At 41.6% G+C, this 12,336-nt stretch overlaps 1 protein-coding gene across 1 annotated transcript in view; it reads left to right on the top strand.

Annotated features, from left to right (window-relative positions):
* The window catches only part of PPP1R21 (protein phosphatase 1 regulatory subunit 21), a 383,731-nt gene that overhangs the window by 306,183 nt on the left and 65,212 nt on the right, over positions 1-12,336 (top strand). The window contains exon 20 of the mRNA XM_086927763.1: positions 6,702-6,800. Within this exon, the coding sequence (XP_086783889.1) occupies positions 6,702-6,800 (99 nt within the window). The remainder of the gene's footprint in view (positions 1-6,701; positions 6,801-12,336) is intronic.

Genomic DNA, 12,336 nt, shown 5'->3' with positions numbered 1-12,336 from the left:
CATGCAGAGCTTGAGAAAGGAAAAAACTGTGTAATTTGTTGCTTTATCTCTTGGCCAACTTTTGAAGTGAAACACAGCAGTTTTTTTCCCCTGGTGGACCCCTAGTTCTGGTGTAGCTCACAGACAGCACACAACCTGGACTAAAAGAAACCTTGAAGTGAGTCATTAAAAAAGATTTTAAAAAGCATGTAAAAAAAAGCCTTCATCATGCTGCTGGACATGCTGCTGCTTATTATGGGCCTGTCTTTGCAGCCGACTGAACTGTCCCTGTACTGGGAGCAATGCAATGTTCCAGCGATGGTGGTAGAGAGAAGGAGGAAACTGCAGATGGCTCAGTTTTCTCCACAGCCAGGAGGATATGTTGTTGCGAGACAGCTAACAGGGGAACAGGTAGCCAGGAGATGTCATAGGGGGCACAAAATGCAATGGAGCATTTTGAGCAAGACATTTCCAACAATAATTTATGTAATTGTCAATTATAGATTAGATTGGTAATGGATAGCTTTTCTCCCCCTCTCTTTTTTTGACCTAATAGTGTTTTTACTGATGAGATTTCTTGTAGGTTTACAGCAAAGGTTTCCACTAAAACCCTTGATGATGCCATAGTGGAACATTAATTTGTTTTGACTTGTCAAATGTCCACCCCATTTGAGCCAGTGCACAAAGCTGCCCACTGCGTCTCTTGACCCTGAAAACCATCTTTCTGGTTACACTACCATCAGATCATCATCTGAGTAAGCTTCAGACAGTCTCAGTTCAGTTGCCATACACAGCATTTTTTCCAGACAAACTGTTGTTGAGAACTTTGAGCTGTTTTTCTGCCAAAGGTGGTAACACCTTTATATGTAACCTGGACTATCTCCTTTCCACTTTTCTTTGCCCTGCCTAAATCCTCAAGTGACGAGAGACTCCATCATTTGGACCCAAGAGAGCTCTCTGTTTCTACATAAATCATATCATGGATAATTGAGTGGACAATCAACTCTTTGTAGGCTTCTCGGGAGCTAAGGAGGACCAGGCAGTGTGGAAAAGAACCATCTCTAGGTGGATAGTGCTTTGCATTGAAATCTGCAACGTGCAGTTTAGAAGCAGCCAACTGAAGGACTGTTGCTGCATTCTACTCATACAAGGCTGCTATTACAGTGCTGGCAAGCAGAGTGCCTGTTCTGGATATCTGTCAGTCTGCTATGTGGGCATCTTGGCACACATTCCTGAAGCGCTATTGTCTTGACAGTCCTGACTGAAGAGATAGGCATTTTGCCCATTTTGTCCTCCAAGACTTTTTGGTCTGAGCATTCTACAGATTCGCTCCTAGTGTGGCAGGACTTTACGTCTTTGAGTTTGAGAAGAAATTCAATATCAACGAGCAAAACCCCTTCAGTCCCTATATAGTCTTCTGGAAGAGGTACATTAATGATGTCCTTGCCATCTGGCAGGGACCGGACGATGCCCTTGCAGACTTCATCGCAATGATCAATACACGTGATCCGAATTTGAGGTTTACCCACATGAAGAATGAAAACACTATGCTTTTCCTGGACGTCGTAATCAACAAGGAAAATGGTTGATTAGAAACAAAAACCCACCACAAACCCACTGCTAAGAATAATTTACTGAGGTTTGAAAGTTTTCATCCCAGACCACTAAGGGAGAATTTGCCCTACGGCCAATGTCTCAGGCTACGTCGTAATTGTAGCAAGACCACGGAATCAAGCAAAGGATCTCACAAGAAAACTGTCCGACAGAGGTTACCCTGAAAGAATTCTCACCAAATGCCAGAGGAGGGCACGTAATCAGCCTGGAGAGGCCCTTTTGGAAGAGAATACACAGACCGAAGAAGAAATACCATTGGCCTGTGTGACTACGTACAGCACGGCATCTTAACCAAATCACAAGGTCCATCAACAAACATTGAACCATTCTTAATAAAGGCAATCTGCATTTAGAAAAACCTCTTTTTTCCTTCAAAAAAGCGAGAAGCATAAAGGACTCTGTAGTAAGCACACGCTCTAGGGAGACGAGATCTGAGAACCCAGCCACCGTCCTGAATGCGTGGGGTCTACCAAATATTCTTGGACACTACCAATGCGGGAACTACAGCGTGTGCCATTTAACTGACAACACAAAGACACTAGCATTGGAGCCTGGAAAAATGTGAACTCAACGGGCTCACACTAACTACAACAGTACCAACGTTGTCTATATGATCAAATGCCCCTGCAACCTGCAGTATGTGGGAATGACTTGCAGGAAAGTCAAACAGAGGATCTGCGAACATCGTAGCACTATACGCTGCAAAAAAACATCAAGACTGACCAAGCGTTTTCTCCAAAATAATCACACTACCAGTGACATGTGATGGACTGTCATCGAGCAAATAAAATCAAGAGAAAGATTACATCAACGCCTATTTGAGAAAAAACAGCGATGGATATACAGACTTTCCACACACAAAAATGGGCTGAGTGATAACATTCCTTGGAGAGTCCTCTCCAAATAACCTTTTTCTTCTCACAATAACAAGTAGTACCGCAATGCCTTGTAGAGGTCCCTGCCCATTGTCCTCATCACCACTGTCCCCATTGCATCTTAAAACGTCCTGGTTACTAGGCACTACCAGCTCTGACACTCAGCGTTTTGCGCTATTAATACCGTCCTCCAGCTTGCCAATACCAGGCACCACTAGCATTATCTTCCCTGATCCTAGGCACTCCTTGTTAGGCTGCACCTGCTTTTCCGAGGAACAGCGTATTTTTTAAAGCCGAGTAGCTCCATAGCAACAATATCTGTTTTTTTCCCGCTTGCCTTTATTAGACATTGCCATCCAACTACCCCACTCACTACCCGTTCCTAGGCTCCGGCTTTTTCCAGGAACTGCCTTCGTCACCTAGCGATCTGCAGTCTTCCTTAACGTAGCGTCCTTAGCAACACGCTAATCCAGCCTCCGCTAGCGCCATCACACGTAACACGCCCACCACCTGACTGAACTCCCACAACCCCAGCCCCGTACCCGGAAACGCCGCATATTTATCCAGCACTCTGAGGTCCCTTCGGTGTTCCTCGGGGCGCCGACACAGGTCTTAGGCTAGGCGTAGCAGCCGATGACTGGTCTCCACACAGTGAGTACTGAGGCATGATGCGGGTGGGCACCTCCTTGTCTGACACAATACCCTTTCCTCCCCGAGTCCTACCCTTAAGCACTAACCCCATTTTTCCCTACTTACTCCGAGACTGTGCATTGCACCAGCACCTCGTCCCCGGCTTCCATGAGGAACGCGATTATGCGTTTTAAGTACGCTCTCCGTTGTTTTTTCTCACCCTTCGTCAACAGCATTTGTTTTGTATACGCCGTTACCAGCATGCATGCTTTTTACCAATCTAACGCACGTGAGATCGTAGACACCCGCACTTTTTGAAACCTAACAGTGTGGATGAGTAAGATATTCACAATGTTAATATCGTTTGTGAGTTAATATGCGACCTTCACAACTGTACTCCCTGTTGCAGTGTTGATTCTGTATGAGCGCGCAGACACTCACTTTACTACTATTTTCAGTGGGTTGTAATGCATGGTCCTGGGCGGACGTCCTACTGATTATGCCCACCAGTGCCGCAGAATATATGTGGCATTATATACGTGATAACCAATTGGAACCCATCGGACACACTGTGTATATTCACCACATTGATAAGCACGTGTTGTGAATAGAGGAGCACACATTTTCCTTAGAGACTCGTTATGCAATTTATTATGTTTTGCGTTTGTTTGTTTGTCTTTTCAGATTTTCTCTTTCGACAATTGAGAAAGGGAACACCTAACTGTGAGTATACGGTTGGGCTTCACAGTGACCAATGCTAGGGTACACTTTAGGGTGTGTAGACCGCCCTGGCCACACTGACGAAAACCTGGAAACTTCCTCCTAGAGGTTGAAACATGTAGACCTTTTTAACTTCACTTTTCCACTATTAAGATACTGAAGGTCAATTAAACCTAGCACAGCATCGCTAAGAGCCTTTTAACATTGTCCAGTTGCACAAGAATAAAAAAAAAATTCTAAAGGGGTTAAATCTGGCCAATTTTTAATTCACTCACTTTTTTTCCCTCACTTTACTAAAAAAAAAAATACCTGCTCCACTGTAATCAGGTGTCGTAGCACACCCGAAAGGCACTCGGCCATTTGGTCGGGACCCCCGTGATGAAGCATGTCACCAACTACGTTGGTGAGTGAGGGGTATTCATAAAAAAGGAGAATTTTGCCTTTTTGTGTGCACCTCTTTTTTGACTTCAGAGACATTGCAATGTCTCTAGAGTGTACTCCTCCAATTGTTTTGATCATTCTACTGATTCTCCACCTGGGAGGTACTGATTTGGTATCTATTCACAAAGTGAGGATACTGCGGTTAGAAGTATCCATCAGAAGAACAAGTAACTTCCCTTCTGTAACACTCTTTCTGGTGGCTAGTCTGTCTACCTGCAGATTCCTCATCACCCTCTAACCTCCTTGTCCTCCCAGCTGACTCTTTTCCATAAAAAAATGTACCAATTTGCTCATGAACGCTGCATCTGAGGTTGTTGAAGAGCCTTCGAAAGCAACTGACATCCAGACACCTGGATGATACTTATATGCGACCCCGTACATCACTTACAGAGTGGAACAATCTTGGTTCAGAGTCCTGCACTCCACCTACCGGCTCGCAGAAATACTGTTTTTGCGTTTCCGGTTCCAGGCTGATGCCTGGGGTAGTAATTCACGAAGTGAAAACTCAACAGCTAGATAGACTACCTACCATAAAGAGTGTTACCAGAGGTAAGTAACTTGATCATTTTGCCCTTGGTTTTAGTTAAGAAATTAGGCTTTTCTGGCCTCCTTAAGGATAGACCTCTCTTGCCTGTTAATACGCTCCAGGACACTCCTACGGAAGACTGTGGTGAGTAATATAATGTTTTTTGTAGAAGATTAAGGAGCAAAGCAGTGAAAAGATTCTCAATAACTATTTAATTTGGTGTCTTGAAGTTGCCCAGTCCTATTCGAAAGAAGGTAAGTTTCTCAAGTGTTGTGTCCCAGAAAGTAAATAATTAAATCTGAGACCCCCACCCACAGGTTGATCTAGCATGCATGACTTCCCTAGCCCACCTAGGTCATGCACTGTTTTGAAAGTCATGCGTAAAGTTAAGGGACTGGTAATCAGCGGCTTAAGTGACAAGTATTGTGGAGAAAGTTTACCTAAACCTGACTCTTCACCTCAATTCCGTCAGTGATGATATGAAGCCTTCCAGATGCACTGTCAAAAAGTATAAGGAGCTCAAGCATGCCTAAGAGCTTCTAGTCAGTTTTAGCAAAACCTTTTGAGGGGTCTAGCGGATAGCCATCCTTTCGGTTCTACAACTGCTTAGCTCCAAATGTTACAATGCATATTTAGAATTTACGGGCCCATGTTGCACCATTTGCAGACCAAACTTCATGCAATCTTCCCTTTCGACTACAAATGTACACAAGATAGTTCTTGTATCCCAGTGAATGACATGGGGATATATATAGAACAATAGCTGACTATGTGTTACATCAGAGCAAAGCTTGTACAGTGATCACAAAGTGTCTGTCTTTCAATTCCTCCAACTGTCCTACAAACATATCTCGGGGTCTTTTGGTTGCTCCATGCTGTCTGTGCCAGCATTATGGCCTGTGACTTGTGTCCCAGACGCAAATCTTTTCTAGAGTTTTACAGATCTGCACCTTGATACTAAATGTATACCTTAATAAATTCTGTTTATTTTCTTGCGGATGCCACATTTAGACTGAGGTTCCTTATTAATAAGTGCTTAAAATAGCATTTACGACTATTACTACTTTGTTTGATTTAACAAATGAAAGATATGTGACCTTCCTTATAATCAAACAAACAAACACCTATTATACCAGTTTTGGAGTCGGTGTTGTGCATTGAGAGGATTCCATAAACAGAAGAACACTTTTTATCCCAGTACACACTAGGTTGTAGGAAACCAATATATTGCTTACCGCTGAAGGTTGGGACTGCTTTGAAGGTCATTAAAACTTTTATACTTAATATTATTACTGTTATAAAAGAATAATTCTAATAACCTTCAGCACTATTCTGAGTACTGTTCTCTTTTATAATAATTTTATGATACAGGCCTTTATACAATGATAATATCCAATGGGTTGGGCAAGTTGAAATGGAAGTTCTGTTTTTAAGAGTGCTTAACTAAATAAATAGAAAGTTGATGGATGTTAGGTGTAAGTAGTTAGCCACACAATGTATCATGACTGGCAGCCTATATCGGCAAAATGTGATCAAGACCAAAGAAAGCTAGCATTCGATTTGGACCCTAGATATATATTTCAGCTGATGTAGAATGCTTTATTAGTCTAATTGCTGATTACGTTTCACTATATTCATTTTGATATCCTTCTCACTGGCAGAAATGGGCTGCCAGTGTTACTCCAAAAGGCACCTCTGTTTGTGTTGTTGAAACTTCTAGAATACGGTTTATTGGAAATCCTGACATTTTTGGTGCACTTGTTTTTTAAAGTAAATGCAAACCATTAAAAAAAAGTGTTTTCCTTTTTCTAAACTAGTGTTTGTAAATGCATTGCTTTATAATTAGGCTTTTCAGAGTTTAATGTAAATGAGCATGTACTTTTGCTTGGATTAATTCCGTTTTTCTTACTTATTAGTGTCGTGCACTTGCCAAACGACTTACTATCGCTGATAAGGCGAAGGAGTCCCTAGCAGAAGAGATTAAATCAGCCAATCAGAGCATTAGCAGGTTACAGGTGAGTTATGGACTTTTGAAGAGGTTTGTTTGAATTTGCTCCGAATTACCTTGTTAAGAATAAGCTCCTATTTATTTTTTCATGAATACAGTTGATTTTAAACTATAACTCTATTTGTATAATAATTAGGCCTACTTTTGTTTAATGCACAAAACATGTCATCATAACTTTGAGTACAGAGCTCACTTTAATTGCCAGTTCTTAGAGCAAGAGAACAAATGTTGTTGTGTTCCTCTTAACATTTTTCACTGAGCTGCACAGACCAAAATCCATTTGCAAAAATTAATCAAAAAATGTGAGCCTTTATTGTGTTTTTGTGTTATTTATTTTTACTTCAGCCCGTAGACTATAGCCCCAGCATCAAATCTATGAAAACCAATAAACTTTCTGATCAGTTCATACCTGGAACAATATAATCTTATGGTTCGAATCGAAGCAGATCAAGGTGGATTGCGCTCCTCCAAAACGGGTGCCCACAATTCAAGAAAGGTTGTACTAATTTGTGCTGGTGGTTATAGATGAAGCCCGGCAGCACACATTTTGGGCACTGGCACTTATCTTTCCTCATCAGACCTTGAACCAGAACAAGAGAGAAAAACACGAAAGGGGTAAAGAAGGGCATTGAAAAAGACAGAAAAGGAGTGACCAAGGGAGAAACCAGGGACGAAAAAGGACGTTCATGAGTGAGTTTGAGGTGCAAGGAGTGTCGGGTCATGGATTAAAGATGCATGAGTGGGGAATCAAGACTACGCAGCCTTGGTACTCGACCTTCTGCAGCAGCTTCTGAACAAACTGTTTGGGCACCGGCACTCATTATTCCACAAATTAAGCCCTAGACAGAGGAAAACACCATACAAAAAGATCATTTGTTATTCATATTCATGCCCATAACAAACAACTAAAGCCCACGGTAAATTTATTTACATCCAGCCATCTATGTATAGATCATTCATCAGCACTAGAAACCCGTTATTTCAGGTTCTTTTCAATCTGTACCAGCATAGGCGCTTATATTAAGTGTGTTATACCTCACAGCTTAAGCTAGTTTACGTCACTGGGCGCTTCTATCTCCAGCCATCATTTCATTGTTTGTAGTCCACCATTGATGATTCAACTGAACAGTAATGTATCACTACCAAAGGATTGACTCCATCTTTTTGTCCATCCCTAAAATGGAAAATGTTTGACTAACTTTAACGGCTCTGACCCATTGTTCCTGTGAATAAGCCGCCCACCTGCTGCCAGTACTATTCAGTGTAACTCAAGGTCAAGATCATATATCTTTAGACAAATGTTGAGCTTGGCTACTTTTAAAGTAGGCTGGCAGATCGAAAGTGGTGCTTCTTCAGTTTGCCTGAAGCAAGACTCCATGTAACCATTTCAGTGATAGTTTTCAGTCTTGTAGCGCAATCGTTATTCACAAACATCCTTGTTGGATATGTTGTACAATTAAGATGGTTTTGAAGCAATGCATTGTATTTAGAACCCCACGGTTCTGCTGTCAGATAGCCCTGGTAGTTCTGTGTGGTTAAAACTTGGAATTCTTGTTCTCTCTTTTAAGACCATTGAGAGTCCACTTTCCATTCAGATATAGTGGGACCAGTGAAGACCTACTGTCTGCTTAAACCATTCCGAAGGCTTACGATCCCGTTCCCTTAAAAGCTGCCATTTACTTTGTGATCCTATTGTAGTTTAGGGAGTACATTGTAAAATCGCTGGTGAAAGAATGAGTATTCTAATGGCAAAATATCTATTTAGAAAAACTTGAAAAGCTGTTTATTTCTTCCAAATTTTAATAAAGTTAATAAGCCAGCTTACTGTTCTCTGTCATTAAGAGGTGTTAGCTGTTGACACCATATAGCCTCTTGGGTCAAAAGGGAACACCAATGCCATCTGTGGCTTAAAGACTGTAAAGCTCCATAAGAGATACACGAGAATGGACTCCTACAGACCAACTGATTTGCCTAATAGTTAGACAGTGACAATTTCTTTATTTCTCAGACAGTATCAGCTATTGCCAGCATTTAGTACGCTTACAGGGGTTGATTTAATACTTCTTTTGTTCAGTGAAATCATCCTCTGTAGTTGAACCAAAAAATGTACTTCAGATATGGTTTAGGATGTTGGTCAAAAGTAAATTAAACTAAAGGAGGATGACCATCTTGATGGTACTCCATGTCCCTGCTAGTCTGTGATGGGCATTCTTCCATTTCTGAAGGTGTTTTAGTCGCATGCTTACCCCTCTACCTCTAAACCTATCATTAACTCTTATCACTAAATGTTTTAGACTATGTTGTGGTTGTATCATGTTTAAAATTGTGCTCCTGGCCATGATTTCCTTCATGAGGAACTTTATATCATAACAGAGACCTACTTAGCCCCATGATCTCAAAGACGAACATATTACTTACCTTGGGTAACGCTGTTTTTAGTAGAATCTAACTGTAGAGTCCTGAAACTGAGAATATCCCCCAACGTCAGACCAGAGCAGGAGATTTTTTTGATCAGTGCTCCTGCATGCCAGTAGATGGTGTTGTGCCATTCTGTGAGGGCTTTGTACTGCCATGGAACTGGGTGAGCGGGCCCCATATAAACACGATTGTAGCAGCCAGGGGCCTGGCATTTGCAGATCTAGACACAGTACATCATCAGAGTAAGCTGAAGAGAAAATCTTTCTCTTTCAACATCATCAGTGTCCTGTGGGGCAATTTCTGTCTCCTGTATGGGTCCGAATCAGGGCCAAAAGGAGAATGAGGTCGCTGCTGATAGTGATCTCCAAGCATAAATCTTGGAATAAAGTCTAGCTGCATGAAAAACAGTTGCACTTTTGTACCATGACCTATCTAAATCAGGCGGCTTTTGGCACCAGGGCTTTTAATGGCACAGGTGTGGAAGGTGCATGCCTGGACTTGATGGTGTTGAAGTCTGTACTGAAGTTGGTAAGGTGAGCAGTATCATGTCTTGAGGGGGTAGAAGGCAGCGAGGGCAGATGCTGGCTTATTCCGACTGGAGTCCCCTTCAGCTCTTCAGGGCCCAAAGGCGTGCCATAGGGAGCTGGATTCGCACATACATTTTGCTGCATGGTCTCCTTGAAGAAAAACTCTGGGTGCCTCAGGGCTAATTGTGGAATGAGAGCAGATACTGGGAATATCAAAGGGGTTCAAAGTTTTTTTTTACGCACTTGTGTCGTCTCTAGGCATTTTATGTGGCGGTATTGGGGTAGAGTCCTGCTTCGTCTTTTTATGCTTGTGCTTAGACTTTGATTTTGACTTACCAGAAGCCTTCTAGTGGAAAGTAAACCTCTCATTGTAATGGCCTCATGATCAAGACCAAGCCGCAACTTGAAGCAGGAGTGGGACATATGCTTCAACCTCCTCTTGTGTTAGGCGATTCTCTTCCCGGTTTCGGATCGTCTTCAGGTGCCTGAGTGTACACTTGCACACAACTTGGAATTGTGACCGGAGCCCAGGCACCAAAGACATGCCTCATATGGGTCTGTAGCCGACATATGCGTATTGCAGTCTCGGCTGGCTTGATGGCTGCCATTGTCGGTGGAGAAATTATTTTGTAACATACTGTTCCACGAACTTCAAAACTATCAGAAGATATACTAAGTTAGGACTGCAGGTACGTCTGAAGACACGGAAAGAAGAAAACTGGCATCATTGCGCAGGGGTGGAGCTTATATGCTGCTTCACTCCATCGCTTTGGGGCAGTACAAAGTCACCACAAATCTGCATAATACCAAGTACTTGTGCATGAGAACACTGCTAGGAAAAATATTCGAATCCAGTCTGCCACGGGATATTCTAAAGGTGCAGAACTTCAGTTAAACATACTGATCAGAAGTTTCTTTCCCTCCCCCCACATCCCCCCCCCCCCACACACACACACACACAAGTAGCTCTCCTTTTACCATACTAGCTATGGATCAGCCAGTACACACAACTAACCAAGAGCTGTTGTGGAATATAGTAGTACACAAAACACATTTCCATTTAGCTTCTATGATCTGTAGACTTCACCAGCACCCATGATGTAAGCTTTTGGATTGATGTCCAAACTTGACAATTCCAGATTTTTTACCCAAACAAATCTGTTAAAAATGTAATGAGTAATCCTAAATCGGTCATTACCTCAATGCTGGCATCGCCCATAAAAGCAAACAAATTGTACCTTTTGCACATTTTGATATTAGGGACTCTCCCACAGAGTCTATCATTAACACCAGATAGTTGAATCTGTTCTGTTCAGTTACATTCACATAGCTTGTTTTCACATTAAATCTTGAATATGTTCACATTGCTTGATAATGTCCCGTTTCCTTACACGTATTTCATCTTGCCAGGCATTTTGATTTATCACCTGCATGTCCATTCGACCCACACCCATAGTAGGTTCTAGTGTTTCTCCTAACATTGCCTTTGAACTTTTTATCTTTAGTGGTCACAGCGCACACAGGCATTGAATCTTTAAGTTCCATTTTCTGAAGCGCGAGCTTTGAATGAAAGCATAGATCGCTCCGTGTCTTTTGCAATACTGATTACGACAATCAAAGCAGAATTTCTACAAATTCATAGTCTTTCTGAGATTTTCTTCAAAAAGCAATTGATAACAAATTGATCTGTAATATATATGTCCACTCAGCTTTCATATTTACAAGTGGCTGCACGAATCCTCAACTCAGTGATCTATTCTTCCACACTTTCCGCACAGTTCTGATTGCGCTTGACAAAATTATGCTTCTCCAGCATACTTGGCATCCCATACTCCAAAATGGCCTTGTGGTGCATCAACTTTTGGCAAATGGTCATACACTTTCTGATCCCCAAGACCTCAATGATAAAATAAGTGATGTTTCCTTGAAGCATCACATTTCCTAGCATTAATAACAACCATGTAATTCAAAAAAATTCTGAACCGTTATTTCCATTTAATGGTATGTTTCCTGGGCTTTGCAACAAAATGGAGGTGGTTATATATATTGCTGTGCATTTGCTATTTTAACTGTAGAATTCCTGAAAGCAAAACCCCTACTTTATCAAAATGCCTTGCTGTAGAAATCTCACAATCTATAGAAAAATGGATGGTTAGATAACACTATATCTATTGCACCAAACAGTACATGTCTAAGAATGCACAGCCAAGTTTTTTTTTGTTTTTTTTTAAGAGTTGCTGAATAATATTGATTAATGGATTTCCAAATACCGGAATGATCACCATGTGATCCATTTCATGGATCACCCATCTTGATTAAGGATGCTTGGCATTCTAACGCAATGACTTCACGTGGACCAAGGCATAGGATCAGTTCAGGGTTACTTTTGAGTGTTCTTCTATCCCTTTTGAGCAAATAAAGAGTGTACTGAGGGTCTTATTTTCAGTTTTAAATTAGCTCCTTCTTTTTCGTTCTCAGGTATTCTGTTGTATAGACCCCCGTATAGCTCAAAGACTTGTTTTCCCCCAACTATTTGATACTATTGCCCAACTTTCCCTGCAGTATGCAAACTTCAGTGTTCTTAGGGATTTTAATGTG

This window comes from Lissotriton vulgaris, chromosome 6 (genome assembly GCF_964263255.1).
Source record: "Lissotriton vulgaris chromosome 6, aLisVul1.2, whole genome shotgun sequence".
In the NCBI taxonomy this organism is placed as follows: Eukaryota; Metazoa; Chordata; class Amphibia; order Caudata; family Salamandridae; genus Lissotriton; species Lissotriton vulgaris.
The sequence above is the reverse complement of the archived record's forward strand: the minus strand, read 5'-3'. Positions and strand labels throughout refer to the sequence as shown.